Below are 18439 nucleotides of genomic sequence, written 5' to 3'. Positions count from 1 at the left end.
AAATGTTCACTTCGACTGCTAAAAAAGTAATTTTCTGGCCAAGTTCCATCAAGTAAAATGCTAGTAAATTTTTTCTAACTTAAAAAAAAAAAGAACTATGTTTCCTTAGTGACAAAATGTAAGCAAAAATAAAGTAATCCTAAATTTGTATCCTAATTAGAGCATACTGTATCTCTCAAGGTCAAAGGTCAAAAAAGTGAGCAGAGGAGACTCTTCTCTCATGGTTTAAATTTGTTCATTTTCTGCTCTACATTTCTAACTGTAAAAAACATGGGCTTGTCATACACATTACTCCCCTTAACTCTTCTGATGGAGTGCTGGCTGGCTCAGGTGCACATACCCGCTCAAACTCACCTGTTTGGATGGGACGTGGGCAGCATGAACTGGAATTCCACTACGCAGGTGTTGTCCTTAAGCTGGCGGTGCTGTACGCTGTTAAGTTCATAGGCAATATAAGCCCTTCGAACATACACCTGTTTAAAAAGTAATCCCCAGTAAATACACTTTAAAAACAGAGGCTAAGAGATGTAGCCAGGGAAAAGACAGTCTTGAAAAGAGGTATCTGATAGAGAAGATGGTCTGTGATGACGGAAGTCTCAAGGCTCTGTATAAAAGTGTTGCTTTAATTAACAAAGCTGGAATCTTAAAACTATACCTATGACTATAAATGAAAGCAAAACTAGCCTGCCTGGCTGGACACCTCTAGGTGTGCCACATGCCTTTCACACTAACCTGAACACAGGAGAAGGTTGGATCTTGGGCAAAAGAGAGCATACAGAATCACAACTTATTAACTCATTATGCATGATAATTTCAACAGAAGATAAAAGCAAGCAGTGAAAAAAATGAAAGGTGTGGATTCTGGGCCACTTGAGGAGTGGAGAGGGAAGACAGAAAGACTTCTAGGATAGTCCAGTCTTTTTACCACCTTGTTCCTCTGTTTTGTTTTGTTTGCCCATTGCCCAAAATAAATTTTAGATTGTTTATATCCCCCAAACACTAGGCAAAAGCACTAGGGCATAATTTGATATATAATACCTCAAACACACTACTTGACTCAAGAGTTAAAAGAAACAGCAACAGGCTACATCTCAGCAAAATCATCAGTCCAACCTTATGCACTTCACAGACAATTTGCCAAGCATATGAAATGCTACATGGAATTCTATCAGCATCTGAGGTACATAAGGAGATTTCTCATTAAATGGCATGAAAGAACTGTAAAACACAGATATTTTTTTAAATTTGGTATTTACTGAGTAGGATACATTACGCTCTACCCACAGAATACAAATAGGGTAACTCAAAAGAGCTTGCGACAGACTGTAGTGATGTCATATTACATAAGATCATCTAAAACACTCCTTTTCCTCATCTTCAAAAAATATCCACTTGGCAATTGTACAGTAGTATTCAGGGCCTGCAATTTTTGTGCCTAATGAGGTAGTGAGCTGTAGTGGAAACAGAAAAGTCTGTGAGTTAGATTCAAATGCAAACTCTTCCACTTATTATCTATGTGAATTTAGACAAGTCACTTAACCTCTCAGTCTCCCTTTCTTACTTCATGAAGTAATTGTAGGATTAAATGAGAAAAATAAAGCATCTAAAACACAGTTCATTAAATGTTATGACACTTTTGCCTGTGATGAAATATTTCATAAGACCTGCTTGACAATTTAGGACACAAGTAAAATCCATTTTATTTGGCCTAAAACACAAAATGGTACATGTTATGATCAGCCCTATATTTTTTCACTTATTGTGTTATAGGAAATCCTAATTCATTATGAAATGGGATAATGAAATAGAACTAGAAAGTAGAGACTATTAACAAGTACGGGCAGCTATTTTCCTATGATGAGAGCCCAGAAGCTGATGACTAGTTCAGCAGAAACATTTGGGTAAAGCAAGACATTTGGGTTTAGCATTAGTTTCAGAGGAAAAGAAGATTCTACTCTTAGGAACCAACCTTAAAGCCAAAGAAAAAGAACTGATGCAATAGCCAAATAGACAGAAGAAATCAACTGGAAACCAAGAAAAAGGTCATGTCATATTACATTACTAAGAAAACTTACCTCCAGAGCTGCCATCCTCACTACCTGGTTGCTGTGATAGAAGAAGTTTGGTAAGACATCAAAGATAGATGTTTCGGACAAGATGAGTTTCTGGAAGGTACAAAGACAAACTTAAACCATTACAGCCAAAAGAGAACAACTTCAATAAACAAAATTTAGCATTTGAAGCATTTTAGTAAAACTTAAGAATTTTGTCTATGAACGCCATGTATGAACTTACCTTCTTTATGCCTCAGCTTCCTGAAGCTACAAAATGGGGAAAATAACGATAACCTATACTCTTAGGCTGTTGTGAGCATTCAAAGAGTTAAAATATACATAATTCTTAGAATACATAAACAATGCATTAATTATATGCTAATATAAGTGTTTATGACTATTATTATTCTTTCTGAGATATATCTCTACTCAACTTCTTAAATATCATCTGAGTACTCCACTATCATAAACCAATAGATTTGAACCCCAATTGAAACCCTCTATTTCAACTATGAACCAAATAAACAAAAATACCCTTCTTTCATCACTAGGTTTCCCAGAAGGAAATCTGACAGGAAGCCTGAAGATGCCTTTGGCTAAATATAACAGTAGTATCCTTATGTTCAGGTAGACAAATAAAAAGTCATTCCTGAGAAAATGATGTTTAAAAAACAACAGGTCCTTCCAACTAGTAAAATTAGCCAGTACTCTTTTATAAAATTGGCTCTATATAAAGCTTATTCGGAAGCTTTAAAAGACAATTAAAGCACAAGAGGTAAACTTCAATAAGACACTCAGGCAGACCTATTTGATTTTTAAGCTAAGCCACAATTCTAACAGCATTTTTAATGAAAAAATATTCAGAAGTATAAATCATTTTAGTAAGTCAAGGTATAAAACTTCATTACATGAAAAATCAAAATTGATTGATTGCTTATTTAATTGAACTATGCTTGGGAACAAAGAGAACAAGAGTACAGAGAGGTAGAAAAGGGCTGTAAGTATACCTGAAGGTTCTCAATACAGAACTGATGTCCGTACATGTCAATAGCTGATAGGAAGATAGACTCTACTTGGTTATGGCGAAGCTCATATGATGGCAAATGAGAGGCAATAAGAACCTAGAGTGAGAGCAAAATAAGAGGCATAAGTTCCTGAGGGAGTGATTATTCTAGGCTCCTATTAGGCAGCTCTGATACAAAAGCAATAAATATAAATCTCTAAGTGCAGGCATCAAAGATAAAACAGAGACTAAGTAAAAACAACTTCTAGGTCCTGTAACATAAAGCCAATGCCACCAAATACTGCATCTCAGTTGACTCTCACCATGATTTGCGTTGTGGGCTATTTCCCATGGGGTTAGGGGGAAGGGAGAGAAAACAGCTTCAATCAAGTTCCATCAGTGCATGTGATTTACCATTGCAAAGCTGCTAGTCCTGGGGACTGCCCGACTAGCTGTTAATTGGGAATCAGGTCTGGCAGGGAGCAGCTGTGGGGAAGGTGGACGCAGCAGAGCTAGCCTTTTGCAACTCTGAAGTAGACAGACTAGGAAAAACTGCTCTGACAGCCCCAGGTACTCAGTAGCAAGGAAAAGGTGTCAGGATGTAACACCAATGCATATGAGGGGCACAGAGAATGAAAGCAGCCTCACAAACAAACAGGGACACGGTAGGACCTGAATACTCTCAGCAGGTCACTGAGAGGTTCAATAACTTTGAGTAGTTCAGTGACATGGATACAATTGTAGAGAAAGCAGAAGGTCACTGAACAGCTTCAAATGCTGCTTCCTTGTCAGTGCCCATGCACAGAAACACAAAGGGAGCGCCAACTCTTGGCTTCCCTGCTGAAACCTTTTGGAATGGAAATGAAGACTACGGGGTGAAACTAACTGGACTTCTCTGGGGTTGTTCTGATTGCTAGCCCCAAGATTCATTTCATTCTTTCTGCTTTCCACACTTGATTTTTTCCCCGTACACTTAAAAGTTTTCACCTGCTTCTAAGCTCCCTTTGGGAAGTAAGAAATATGGAGGCTATTGCCTTCCTCCACATGACCTTGATTTACCATCATAGGGCTAGCAGAAAGGGTGGAGAACCGTAACAGGATTTTGTATGGGGAAAGGGCTCCTATTTTAGAGGACTTAACATTCATCTTTTCCCGTCTCTTTAAAAAATACATACCACAAATATACCACAAGAAAACATTTGTTCTGTGGGCAACGGGACATAGATATTTGCATGGCTGAATAAAAGCTCATTGCCCAATCTATGAAAATCATTCCTCCCTCAAGATAACCAACACATCTCCTTACCTGGCGGGCTCGAAGTGACACTTTAGCATTGGTGGTCTTACTGAGTTGAGTCAGCTCTGTGAGGATATTCAGTAGCTCATCAGTGAGAGTAGGGTCCCGGCCACACAACTGATCCTAATTGTTTATGTGAAAAAAACATACACGTGCATATTAAAAGAAACCGTGGATAGGTCTGAACTGGGGAAAAGGGAATAAAAGCCAAGTAAACACAGCTGGATTAATATAAAAAATGCAAACTTCCTGTTTTTTTGTTTTGTTTTTGAATCCAAACAATATGGTAAAGATGATCCCAGAGGAAGCTGCTGCTAGAAGAACCTTAAATCCCTCAGTCATTCAGATTCAAAATTCCAAATGTATTTCTTTATAAATCAACACTATACCTTTCACAGGCAGAAGAAATCATCAGAGACCCTCAAAAGAGGTCAAGGGACTCTAAGTAAGAAATAACAAGATGATGTTTTAAGAGGTTTTAAATATTAATAATATGGGGACTAAAGGCTTCCTGTTCCCTCTCCCAGTTTTGGGGGGAAAAAAAGGCAAAATGTAAAGTGAAAGGAACCGCTCCTGGTGGTTTTCATCCACAAACCAAATGTTCAGCATCCCAGGAGGGTGCAAAACAGAAACACAAGAACAAATTATTCATTTATAAACACACACTAAATAAAAACACCATCTCATATTCTGACAATTCTATACCCCAAATCATTTATCCTTTCACTGTACCAAGAATCATTCCAGGATACCTAAACACGGTGAATCTTTAGACGGATGAGGAGGAAAAACCAGCCCCTATCATACAACCCATGCTTTATTCAATGATGGGTCCCTCCTCTCCTAAAAATTAAAAATTGTTAAGAAAAACCTCTATCATGTTTTGAGAAAAATATTTCTTCTCCAGGAGAATGTCAGTTGAGACCCTAAATTCATCTATATAATTCTCATCTAAGCTGAAAGGCTGCAGATGCAGTTTTTATAAAGATCTGTCCTTTTTGAAATGTACAGAGCTATTTGTAGTAGTAGTTCTTAATACCACACCACATAAAATACACACAATTCAGTATAGTTCCCTCTACTTGAAATAACTGCCTTTATATTTAGTGAAGTTTTATTCTCTTACTGGATATGAAAGACAACCAGATCCCAGCTTCCTGACGCTTTTTCCTCTCCTCCCCACCTTGATTATCAGCCATTTTCTTAGAGAATCTCCATCTCATACCCAGACCTTCCCCATCTCAGAGATGGTCGGTATGGCCCATGATCACAGCTGTATAAATAAAAGCTTGGGACTTCTGGCTTTTGAGGCACATACACATTTCCCAAAACACTTTTTCTACAACCCTCTTCTACAACACCTTTTCTACTTTCCATGTCACAGGGTAAGTAGTTTTAAAGCACTTAACATCACTACTCTGGCAAACGGGCTTCTCAAACATTTTTAAGCAGGAAATATACTGGGTTGGCCAAAAAATCCACTAGATTTTTTCCCTACACTGGCTCCAGTAGTGCTTAGTTGTCTTTAACTTCACTTGAAACAATTTTGTTAAATTGTATTGTGACAGCTGTCATATCAGTGTGCATTTAAAAACCATCAGTGACTTCCACCAAGATGGAGGCATAGGTGGAGAAGCCGTGCTTTCTCTCACAACCAAGTTTAGAGACAACTAAATATAGCAACAGAAAACACAACCAGAACACAGAAAATTGAACTTTTCGGAAGTCTGATAACAACAAATTCTTTAGCCTGACCAGTAAGAGGGGCGAAACCAGCAGCTGGCAGAGCGGGGTAGCACAGGAAAACTCGGTCAGACGGACTCAGGCACGCGGAACCCAGGCGCAGGGTTGGACCTGGTAAGCGACTCAGCGAGCGACCTCTAGGAAACAGCGAGAGAGCAGGGCTGCGGGTTGACTGTGGTCGCGCATTGGTGCACAGATAGACAAGTGAGGGAGTGGGCGGTGAGACTACAGGACTGAGCAGGCCCCACTGCGAGCGGCAGCAGACGGCGCCGCCATTTCCCCACTCTGACCCCGCCTCCACATACAGCGTCATAACCCAGTGACCTGAGGGGCCCCACCCTGGTGAACCACCCAAGGTTCTGCTCCTCACCTAGCGGCGGGAAACAGCAGAGGGGGTTGCCATTTCCCTGCTCTGACCCCGCCCCCACGTATAGCGTCACAACCTGGCGACCTGAGAGTCCAATGCTCCGCTACTCATACTTAACAGGCGCAAATAGACCAAAAATGGCTCAAGAAGATCTCAAAGCCCCAGAGCCTATAAATCTAGGTGATGAAGAAATAGCAAAACCCTCAGATGCACAGTTTAAAATACTGGTGATCAGGATCCTCACAGAACTGGTTGATTATAGCCACAAATTAGACAAATATATGAAGGCGAAACTAATTGAAATGAATGGAATTGCACAGGAAACCAATAGCAATGAAAAGGAAATTGGGACTCAAATCAATGGAGTGGACCAGAAGAAAGCAAATAATGGCCAGGCAGAAAATAGTCAAGAAGCAAGAATTCAAAAAAATGAGGAGAGGCTTAGGATCTTCCAGGACATCTTTAAATGCTCCAACATCCGAATTATAGGGGTACCAGAAGGGGAAAAGGCACAGCCACCAGTGGGAAACTTATTTGAACAAATAATAAAGGAGAATTTCCCCAATCTGGCAAAGGAAATAGACTTCCAGGAAATCCAGGAAGCTCAGAGAGTCCCAAAGAAGTTGGACCCAAGAAGGAACACACCAAGGCACATCATCATTACATTAGCCAAGCTTAAAATGAAGGAGAGAATCCTAGAAGCAGCAAGAGATAAGGGGACAGTCACCTACAAAGGAGTTCCTATCAGACTGTCAGCTGACTTCTCAAAAGAGACCTTACAGGCAAGAAGGGGCTAGAAAGAAGTATTCCAAGTCATGAAAGGCAAAGACCTACAACCAAGACTGCTCTATCCTGCAAAACTTTCATTTAGAATGGAAGGACAGATAAAGTGCTTCTCAGATAAGATCAAATCCAAGGAGTTCATCATCACCAAGCCCTTATTATATGAAATGTTAAAGGGACTTACCTAAGAAAAAGAAGTTAAAAAAACATGAACAGTGAAAGGACAGCAAACTCACAGTTATTAACAACCACACCTAAAACAAAAACAAACTAAAAGGACAGCTAGATCAGGAGTGGAAACATAGAAATGAAGATCACGTGGAGGGTTAGCAATAGGGGAGGGGGAGGAGGAGAAGGGGAGAGAAGGTACAGAAAATAAGTAGCATAGACAGTAGATAGAAAATTGATGGGGGGGCAAGAATAGTATGGGAAATATAGAATCTAAAGAACTTGAGACACATGGTCATAAACTAAAGGGGGGTAATGGTGAGGATGGGGGGTAGGGTGGAGGGGAATGAAGGGAGGAATAGAACAACTGTAATGGCATAATCAATAAAAAAAAGAAAAAAACCCATCAAATTGGTGAATTTTTGTGCAGCTACTTGAATATTAAAGATGGAAGAAAATACACAACATTTTTGGCATATATGCTTTATTATTTCCAGAAAGATAAAAAGGCAACTTAAACGCAAAAAACTGTGTGCAGTGCATGGAGAAGGTGCTGTGCCTGATCAAACGTGTCAAAAGTAGTTTGAGAAATTTCTTGTACTACTGACATTTTAGCCAGATAATTCTTTGCTGTGGGGCTGTTATATGCATTGGAAGATGTTTAGTAGCACCCCTGGCTTCTACCCACTGGAAGCCAGTATCAGGATATAGCTGACATATTCAAAATATCCAAATCAATAGCTACTGGTAAAAATGATAAATGCGTCTTTTATTTTATGGAAAAAAATATGGACTTTTTGGCCAACCCAATACTTCCTGGTTCCCCAATCCACCAACCAGAGGTCTGCTCCAACTGTCCAGAGTTGTAAAACACAGGGTGGGATTTATAGTTAAGGAAGTGCAAATGCATACTGTTTTCACCTATTTAATGCAGGGAATTTGCTCATCTGAGTGGGAAGAAGAGAAACTGCTATTAAAGTGACACAGTGGGTGGGGAACCAACATAAATCCCTCTTTACCTGTTGTTCCTAATTGAGAAAACATATTCCTTTTTGAGGTACTTACTTTAATCATCACAATGACCCACTGAAATATTTAAAAACCTGAGACGTCCTAGGCAATGCTATTCTGCAAATAGCTAGACTAAAATCTCAACAGTAACCAGAAAAGTCAACGTGACAAAATGAGAAGACCTGCCACATACCCAACCTCTTTCTTTGAAAGGAAATCCAGATTTACCTCTTGAGATTAAACTAACGAATAAGTAAAAATAAGGTTACTTTCTTGCTTAATTATACAGATCCTGTTCTAAGTTAAAAAAGAAAGAAAGCAAGCACACAAAACCACTTTTTGATTTCGTCTTTTCACTATGAGAGAAAGGAAGTGGGAAAGGGGAGAGGGGAAAGAAACAGTACCTATGTGAAAGTGAGCTATGAAGATTAGAAACATCCAAAAGAAAGTTTACGGTCCTCTAGCCTAGAGACAGACTTCCATGGGCAACTGGACAGCCCAACATGACTGTCTAATCCTGGTAAACATTTTGTAATGAGGACATTAAGTGGTGGTTATGTCAGCAGATGTTTTCTCGTTGTAAAGCAGTTCATTTAATAAGCTTACCTGCTGATTTTGGGACTACAGGTCACTTGCATAAATCTGCAGGCCTAAGTAAAAACTATTACTCAGCAATGGTTAAGTGTGGTACCACACAGTTATTTCTTGTTCTTATTCCTAACCCTGAGGGTGGCTAATGATGGGAAATATAACAAACATGCTTAAGTGTCAAAACCATAACTGGAGTTACAGAGCTGACTGCCAGAAGAGCAAAAAGTAGTCTACCTTGATCTTCGCATCCTAATACTGAAGGCAATTCAAAATGAAAAGAATGTGACATAATGAGCAACACACCCAAGACATTAACTATGTTCAGCTGTGTGAAGCACTAATTCCAATAGCAATGGACTGGAAGCTTCTTCCAGTCACAGCTGGACATTCTGACATTCTAACAATGTCATGGGACAGACTTAAGAAGTTTATATCACACTTATTCAGTAAATTGGGTTCACTGAGAAAAACATTCTTCTTTACCACACACTGGACAAAATTATTTGCAGTTGTGCTAGCAGGAGGAAGGAAAGGCACAGATCAGCATTTTTAAATGACCCCTGTCTAAGTCAAACCGGGGGCCCAGAGGCTCAAAGGCATGGCATTGCTCACAAGAAAGCACGGTTTATATCATGCTCAAGTGGACCACACCAGAAATAAGATATGAGTTGTGAGCAGACAACTTCTCAAGTCAAGGTAGTTATAGGATATGTGTTCGATACTTGGCTACCTAGACAGCTATGAGGATGCTGATAGTTTTTACTGGTTCCAAATTGCTTAAGCTGATTAAAGAGTCTCCTAAATATCTCTAAGTAAGCATAAACAATGTTCTAAGCTTTTTCCTAGAAAATTAAATTAAAAAAATCAGGAGATCTTTAAAAAATTAAACTTACTATTAGTCTTCCAGACTTTTTTTTAACTGTGGCATTGTATTCCTCAAAATGGAGAAAACTGGACAGAACTTTGGCATTTTACTTGACATTCTGCTATCCTAATAAGGTGAAATATTAGAAGATATTTGCTTGTGAGTCCTTGAGGCAAGTTACCATTAAGCAAGTTGTGTAAATACCTGAAAGGGATGAAGGCTTCCTTGGAGCAGCCCACGCTCTGTGACACTGATTCATGGAAACCCGGATTTTCTTGATCCCTGACTCTTAGGTTCAAAAGTCCCCTGAAATCAGCATCTAGCTCAGCAAAGCACACCATCAACATTCCTACTTCTAGAAGGCAGAGATTGGAATGCTGGGCACATAACCACCAATCAGGAAGCCAAGGTAAGCAAAGAAAGTGAAACCAGCTGAGAATACAAACTAGGAGATTCAAGCAGCGCTACCGTGTCCAGGTGCTACCTGTAAAAGACAGTAAAACCAACAGAAAGAGTAATCTACACAGCTAAAATGGCTTTTACCAGCTACCACCAGTTATGCAGACATGGGGCGGGGGGACCTGACCATTGCCAAAGAAGGAAAGAGGAAGCCCCTTTCTGGCATTCATTAAAATCAGATCAGAAAGGAGCACATTTGGAGCTTTCATTCCTGCTCCTTAAGTCACTGCTACCAGGACCTCAGCTCAATCATATCAGTTAACTTCTTGATCTCCAAATCTCTAAAATGCAGTGCAAACAGCTGATAGTTCAAGAGAAATTTAATGATATGAAAGCCTACAGATCCTACTATGTTTACCAAGTTTTGTTTTGTTTTTAAAAGAAAAATGTGAGATGCCAAAATAAAGAAAAGGACAAATCCATCTTTCTGGTTCACATCTGCAACCTTACTCCTCCTTCTCCTCCTGTTCCTCTCCTCCCCATCCTATTCATGCAAACCCAAACACTAACAAAGTGCTCAGCCTGTTGGAAAGAAAGTTTGGGTACTATCCACACAGGTAAGAAGTAATCATGATGACAAGGTGGAGAGAAAAAGAACAGCAGCAAGTCACAGCCCCATTGGCTTCTGCCTGTCCTGACTGGCAAAAGCAGAAAGCAAAGCCTCAAACCAGTTCTCTGACAGGGCCCAACGCCTCTGCAGCACCCCCGTGTAATTACACACTTGAGTGACTGGACTCTGAAGAAAATTGAAGGCCTGAGCTCCGAACAGCTGCCATTTTCTCTCTCCATCACACCAGCGTGATTACTTGAGAAATGAACAGCCCCGGCTCAAAGCTACTCCAGAATTCTCAGAGGAAATATGGCTCCGTGTTCCAATAATGAGATTCTTAAGGCAAGCGTTACTTACAATCACTCCGCAAAAGGAGCGAGCCGAGCCCCTATATCTTACAAATTAGAATTTAAGAAACCCAGCGACAGTCTTGGACGATCATTACTCTTCTGCTGCTCCAAGGATTCTGGGCTTTGGTCTATTTTTAGTGCAGAAAACTGTTAAGTCCTTAAAAACGTAATCATAATAAAATGAAAACTCACCATAATTAGCTTCCTAAAAAGGCAAATTCCACCCCATTTTAGGGTCAGACTGACAGATTCTTCCACTCTCTCATTATTACCCTTTTCTGCTAGAAAGTCTTGGCTTTATCAAAATGAGAATTAGCAATCTTCGTATTAAAATTAAAAAGCAAAAAAGTCTAACTAATCAGAGATCGTCCTTCTTGGATTGAGAAAAAAAAAATCAGTCTTGTTGCCAGAGATAATATCACCTCTTTCTCGAAACCTGTCATTTGGGGAAAGTGAAATATTACATAGTACTGATATACATATTTTTTCCTTTCAAATGCTTCTTCTGGTTTCCCCACCATCTAGCCATTCTAGGGTAGCAAAGGTAATGAACTCATCCTGTAATTAAATACTTGTAAAAGTATCTAATTTCTAACAAAAGGTTACCGTATTTTTTGGACTATAGGACGCACCTTTCACACCCCAAATCTGGGAGAAATAATGGTTGTTAATGCAGCTGTTGAGTTCTGTTTACATTTACATTGGTGAAATATTATGTTATTTACGTTATTAAATATTTTACCACATTTTTTGCTTCAAAAATTTTCCCCCTATTTTCCTCCTCTAAAACCTAGGTCCATCTTATGGTCTGAAAAATACTGTATGTCCTAGAGAGTTAACCAGCTAGGCAGCTAACTGAATCAGTGACTCTACTGTCAACCAGAGATGTAAGATAGATTCCCCAAATTCTGAACTATGAAACAAAAAATAGTAGTGAAGATTTATGGTTTCTTCCCTCCAAGAAGGAATGATAGAATTAAGGTACCAAAAATGCTAATTCCACAGAGACAAGAAAAGGAAAATCTAGAAGCCAAAGGTACTCTAGTCCCCCCCAAAAGACATACATGCAAAAGCAAGGCAATTGTTCATGGGGTGGGGGGACTCTAAGAATAGCCCTGTTGTTCTCCGATTCCTAGAATTAACTGAACCAGCAAAATCTGAAGGATTTACAAATCATCTTTAAAACCAAAAATTCCACCCACCAGTCAAATATACGTCAGTCCTATTCACACCTACTAGTCTTACCTTATTCCCACTTTCCACAAACTCTCATTATTACTAGTTATGGGCACAAAAGTACATATCTACTACCAGAACAATAACCTGAGCCTAGGTTTCTATGTAAATAAAACAGAAAGGGACAAAAGAAGATGCAGAATACATTTAAATGGTTTTCTTTGGTCAGGGAGGGGCAGTACTGGATTTCAAACAGTTATTTTTTGCTTTTAAGTTTTGGACATGAGAGTCACTGCTGACATTCATGGAACAAACAAGACTTCTAATGAAAAAGTACAGTGGCTGAATAAGACTAAATTTTAAAGGTACTGTCATGAGTGACAACAGGAATGAAGAAGCACAGGGCATCCCTAAGTAGAGTCAAGAGATTTGAGTTTCTGTGCGTGATTATATGCCTAATAGTCAGAATGATTCTTTCCTGATTGGAGCAGTTCCCTTCAGGTCAAGGACAAAGGAAGATGTGAGAAACTGTTAGCCCACAAACCAAGCCCCATACATCACACAATTATAAAAGACAAGTGTTTTTCTCTTGACCACAGCCATCAAAAGGAGAAATACTTTTTTCATATCATTAATCATCCTTACAAGTTCTGACAAATTGCACTTACAATAAGCATTGTGACCAGAAGATTCTTCTTGGTGACTTGAGCGTGAGAGAAGATATAGTTCAGTACAGTGTTCATGTCACTCTTATTCTCCTCCCGAAGGGCGAACACACATTTGTCATAGTGACCTGCAAGCAGCGAAAAGAAATGGTCCTCACCCATCTATGAATGTTCACATTTACATGCTATTTATAATTCTCCTGATAAGCTGTGAGAGGAAATATCACAAAAATCTTCTTGGAGGAAGTTGGACAGAATTGGCAGTGTGGTTTAGTAAAAAGAACACTGGACTAGGTAGGAATCAGGCAATCTGGTGTAAGTCCTGAGCTCAAAGCCTAGTTCAGGCTGCCAGTTTACTATGTGTTCCTGGACAAATCACTTAACGTCTCTGAGCCTCGTTTCATTTAAAAAAAAAAATTGAGAGGTGGAGGAGGGTGTACCGAGAGGCTAAGGGGTTAGGAGTAACTTCAACCACCCCACCCTTACTCTAAACTCTCTCATTTAGCTTCCTGGGATGATTTCCCTAGAAGAGAAGGTTCTGCTACTTGAAAAGAAATGGTAACACCATTAAACCCAATGATCTTTAAAGTCTGCTCCAACTTAAGAGTCTGGTTCCCTGTTTGACTCACTAAAAATGTTTCACCCTAACTAGAAGGAATAGTTTTACTTCAAAATAAAACCACACAAATGTATTAATACCCACAAGAAGGATGGCTGCTACCCCTGGAATCAACACTTTTCCCTTGTAAGTCCATGAAACACTAAGAAATGCCTAGGAATGCCAAATCCAGACTAAGGCATAGATCAAGGAGAGCCCTGCATTAAGTCAAAAGGTCTGCAGGGAGAGCACAGTTATGGATATTTTCACTGGCCTTTCATAGGGCCACCAGGGGCAGGTTCATTCTGGCCAGGAAAGCTGTTTTGCAACAGAAGCATAAGCTTCAGATATACTGGGATGAAATCTAGCATGAGATATAATAGTCACTTCTTCAGGAAACAGCTTACCTCAGAATTAAATTTCCAAGTAAAGGAGAATTAGTGTTTGAGTAGTCTCAAGGGTCAGAATTTTATGAAATCATAACAATACTAAGTGATTATCGCCTCAGTTCAGATTCCATATTAAGTTACAAAACAAAACAGTGGCATTCAAACTGCATCACCAGGGATTCCTAGAATACTAACTACACTCAACCAGGGCAACTCTGCTTTGATCTGTTTTAAATATCAAAGACCAATGTAAGATTTGTTTTTTCGAAATGAAACTAAAAAATATGTGAAAAACAATGGACTACAATATCTAAAAAGCTGCCAATTTAATAGAAGACCCATTTAGAAATAAATGGAGGCTGTTTAAAAAGTCCTATATAAATTCCTGTTTCTCCCAACCAAGACTTAGCTTTGAAGTGAAAACAGAAATATTTCTTGGTAACAGAAATTACTAGGACCAGGGGAAGTAAAAAAAAGAATATTTACCCAGGGGAGAGACACTGCACAGAAAGAAAGCAATGATACCAAGTGTTTTCTTTTTGAAACTTTTTATTGTGCAGCATCCATACAGAGAAATATATAAAATAAACATCCATGTAACTACCACCTTTCTTAAACAGAACATGTTTTGGTCCCTTTCAAGGTTCCTATGTGCCCTCCTCAGAAACAACTACTAAGCTGAATTTTATGTTAATCATTCTTTGGCTTTTCTTTACATTAATCACAAAACTTTCATCTTTTCTGTTTTTCAAGTTGGTTACAATGGAATCATTGTGTATGGACCTTTCCCTGAACATTACATTTTGAGAGTCATCCTTTTGTTCACTGTGTGCCTTGGGTCATCATTTTCACTGCTGTATAGCAATCCATTGTAGAAATAAAATACACTGTACTAAAACTCAATGATCTGTTCTACTTGTATATATTTAGATTGTTTCCTGTCTTCCTTACTACTGTGAACGATGCTGCCACAAAGAGTCCTATGTATGTCTCACAATAAGCATGTGTAAAAGGTGCTCTAGAGTATATTACCTTAAAGTGAAACTGTTAGGTTGAAGAAGATACAGAAATTCAACTCTTCTATGAACTATTGACAAACCATTTCCTAAAGTGGTCTGCTCTTTGGAAATTTGCATTTCCGCTTACAGAAGCAGTGGAAGCAGTGTGCCTTTCTAATTCTTGCCAGTCTCATTGTGGTTCTGGCTCACAATTCTCTAATTAATACTGAGATTGAACGTCTTTTCAGAAGTGTGTGTTCCCCTTCCTGTGAATAATCTCTGGATCTTTTCAATCTTTTCTCTCTTAGGTTGTCTTTTACTTACTGATTCATAGGATTTCGTTATAGATTGTAGATACTGATCCTTTCTTAGGTACATGTTTTGTAAATATCTTCTCCCAGTGTGTGGCTTGTATTTTCACTCTTTTTTTCCTCTTTATTTATTTATCTTTAGAGGGGAAGGGAAGGAGAGGAGAGATATATCAATGTATGGTTGCTTCTGGTACATCCTCTGCTGGGAACTGGCCCCTGCTGGGAACTGACCTGCAACCCAGGCATGTGCCCTGACTGGGAATTGAACCGTGATACTCTGGTTCACAGGCCTGCGCTCAGTCCACTGAGCTACGTATTTTCACGGTATCTTTTCATAAACAAAAGTTCTTAAGTGGGGTCAAATTAATTAACCTTTATCTTTATAGGCTGCATTTGCTGTGTCTTGTATGATAAAATCATCCTTACCCTGAAGTCATAAGGATATTACCCTAAAAATTTAATAGTTTGCCTCTTTAGTACATGTTTAAGGCTTTAATTCATCTGGAATTGATTTTTGTATGTATATAATACAAGGAATGGATTCAATTTCTTCTTTTGGTTTTGCAAATGAACACTTGCTCTGCTATAAAGTAAGTTTTCACGTGTGTGGACCTATTTCTGAGCTATTATGTTCTATTGGTCTATTAATCCGTATTGACACTAATATTATCATCTCTTCATTAATATGGCTTTACATTTAATCTTGATATTTGACTGGAAAAATCCCTCTACCTTATATTTCTCAGCTACTTGATTACTGTCAGGCTTTTCTTTCATGAAAATTTTAGAATTAGCTTGATAAATTCCATGAAAATACCATACTAGGATTTTTATTGCAATGTTAATAAATCTGGAAATGACTTTAGGGAGAATTAACATTTTGCAAGTATATATTTCAATCTAAGACCATGATTATTTATTTAGATTTTCTTTATTATTGCTAACTAGTTATAATTTTCTCTAAAAAGTCTTGTACATTTTTTATTAGATTTATTCCTTAGTGTTTATTATTCTGGGTTGCTATTTTAAATGGTATATTTTTCTAAACTGCTCTTCTAAACAACTGTTCTGCTATAAAGAAATACAGGGAACTTTATATATTGACTTCTATATGTAGCAACCTTGCTAAACTTAAAATCATTCTAATAATAAATATACGGATTCTCTCAGGCTTTCCAGGTAGATATCATGCTGTATCTAACAGCGGCAGATTTATTTCCTTACGCCTTTCCAATCCTCATAACTTTAATTCTTTTTCTCGTCTTACTGCATTAACTAGGACATCCAGGATGATGCTGAATATTAGTGATAGCAGGTGTCCTTGTATTGTTCTTAATCTTAAAGAGAGTACTTTTAACATTTTACCATTATGTATCCTATAGATTTTTGTTGGAGAACCTTTACATGATTAAAGAAGTTCCATTTCATTTTTCACTTGCCAAGAGTTTTCATGAATGAATTTTAAATTTTGTCAAATGCTTTCTTCCCCATATCTTGATATGATGACCATGTTTTTTTCCTCTTTTAAAGTTATTTCATGATGAATTACAATAATTGGTTTTTCCAATATTACTCAAGCTTACATTAGTGGGATGAAGCCAACTTGGGTTTGATGTATTACTTTATACATTGCTGGATTTAGTATGCTAATATTTTCTTAGGATTTTTGCTAGTTGTGAGTGGAAGAGCCAACCTTTAAAGGATGCAAGCTAAAAGAAAATGTTAGGTAGTATTCCAAATTATATGATGTTTCACTGCCATCTTGTGGCAGCGAGCAGTATCAGCAGTATATACCCTTAAAATTTTAGCCAGGGTGTTTCACACTTCATACATCCTTTAGAGTAGCTCAGCTCTTCATAGAAAGCCAGGGATAAACTCTACCTAAATGATACACTGAAAAGTGGTGGAAAAATCTGAACCTTTTTCAGATCCCCGTGGTTCAATCCCTGGATTAGGTGCTGACAGGCAAGCTCTTCAGATAGGGTTTCTCAATTTCAGCCTAGTCATGATTCAACCAACTCTCTCTGTACAAGGTTGAGAAGATATCAACAGGGAATGCTAATCTCTACCAGAAAAATTATCTCAGCCCTTTCCCAGAAGCACATGGATTCACAATCTCATCAAGCTGTGTTTTGCTGTTGTTCTTTCTTTGGCAGTAGTAGGAAATAGAGGTTTAATTTTTAAGGGAGCTGGGAAAGGAGGAAGAGTTTGTTAATGGTAAGTGTCAGGGACAGGACGAACTGGCTGGCTGCTGCGCAGCCCTACAGGGACACTGTCTCAGATGGAGTTCTCAGGAAGAGGCCTACCGTTCTGGAACTGCGTCTCCACTCGCAGGTACTGCCGCAGCAGATCCATCACCACAGCCTTCATGTGGCCTCGGATGCCACTTCGGTACCTAGGCAAATAGAAGTCTCTGCTGAACAACCTGACACGCTCATACTATTACATAACAGACTATTAAATAACAAACCCAGAGCCCATATTTACTTTCCATACTTTTCACTGAACTGCTTTCCCTCTGTATTGGGCAGGACAGAGGCCAGCCTATAACCAACTAACCAGGATTCATTCGAATCCTAAACCTTAAAGAAATCTGGCTAAAAACAAGATATTTTATAAAGAGAAAGGAAAAAAAAGTGACCAAAACCCACCTGATAGCCCTACCTAACAAACAATACACTGGTTCAATTCCCACTAGTAAGTAGAAATGATTACCACACCCGTGAAATGTCTAAGAGAGAGCTGAAAAATGTATGAGTATCTTCCTTTGGCACAGTAGTTGGCTCCATAAGCTAAGAAACAGAGAATGTTACATTGGGTCCTTCCTGTGCCAGAAGAAAAATTAGGGATTTCATCAAAATTGCAAGGAAAATGAAAATGAAATTTCTGTGCCTTATTAACAAAAAGATGTAGAATACAAAGAAGTCATCAAGAATATTAAGAGTTAGCTCACAATTCTAAGATACTTATTTAGAAGATATAAGGTAATTTCCCAAGATATAATACGTGCTTTCTGATTTAGCTAAGTCAAATCTGAAGAAAATCCCTTTGTGACTACTTA

The 18439-nt window shown here is 38.6% G+C and overlaps 1 protein-coding gene across 8 annotated transcripts in view; it reads right to left on the bottom strand.

Moving 5' to 3' along the window:
- Window positions 1-18439, bottom strand: part of ACACA (acetyl-CoA carboxylase alpha) — a 278851-nt gene that overhangs the window by 142252 nt on the left and 118160 nt on the right. For all 8 annotated transcript variants that reach the window (XM_053654887.1, XM_053654891.1, XM_053654894.1 and 5 more), the window contains 6 exons: window positions 17685-17773; window positions 13086-13210; window positions 4364-4477; window positions 3062-3175; window positions 2076-2165; window positions 355-473 (listed from right to left, as the gene is read on the bottom strand). In XM_053654887.1, the coding sequence (XP_053510862.1) occupies window positions 355-473; window positions 2076-2165; window positions 3062-3175; window positions 4364-4477; window positions 13086-13210; window positions 17685-17773 (651 nt within the window). The remainder of the gene's footprint in view (window positions 1-354; window positions 474-2075; window positions 2166-3061; window positions 3176-4363; window positions 4478-13085; window positions 13211-17684; window positions 17774-18439) is intronic.

The sequence above is a fragment of the Artibeus jamaicensis genome, unplaced genomic scaffold (genome assembly GCF_021234435.1).
Source record: "Artibeus jamaicensis isolate MK-2021 breed Jamaican fruit bat unplaced genomic scaffold, CSHL_Jam_final contig_1998, whole genome shotgun sequence".
Classification (NCBI taxonomy): Eukaryota; Metazoa; Chordata; class Mammalia; order Chiroptera; family Phyllostomidae; genus Artibeus; species Artibeus jamaicensis.
Note: the sequence above shows the minus strand (reverse complement) of the source record. Positions and strands in the feature narration are given on the sequence as shown.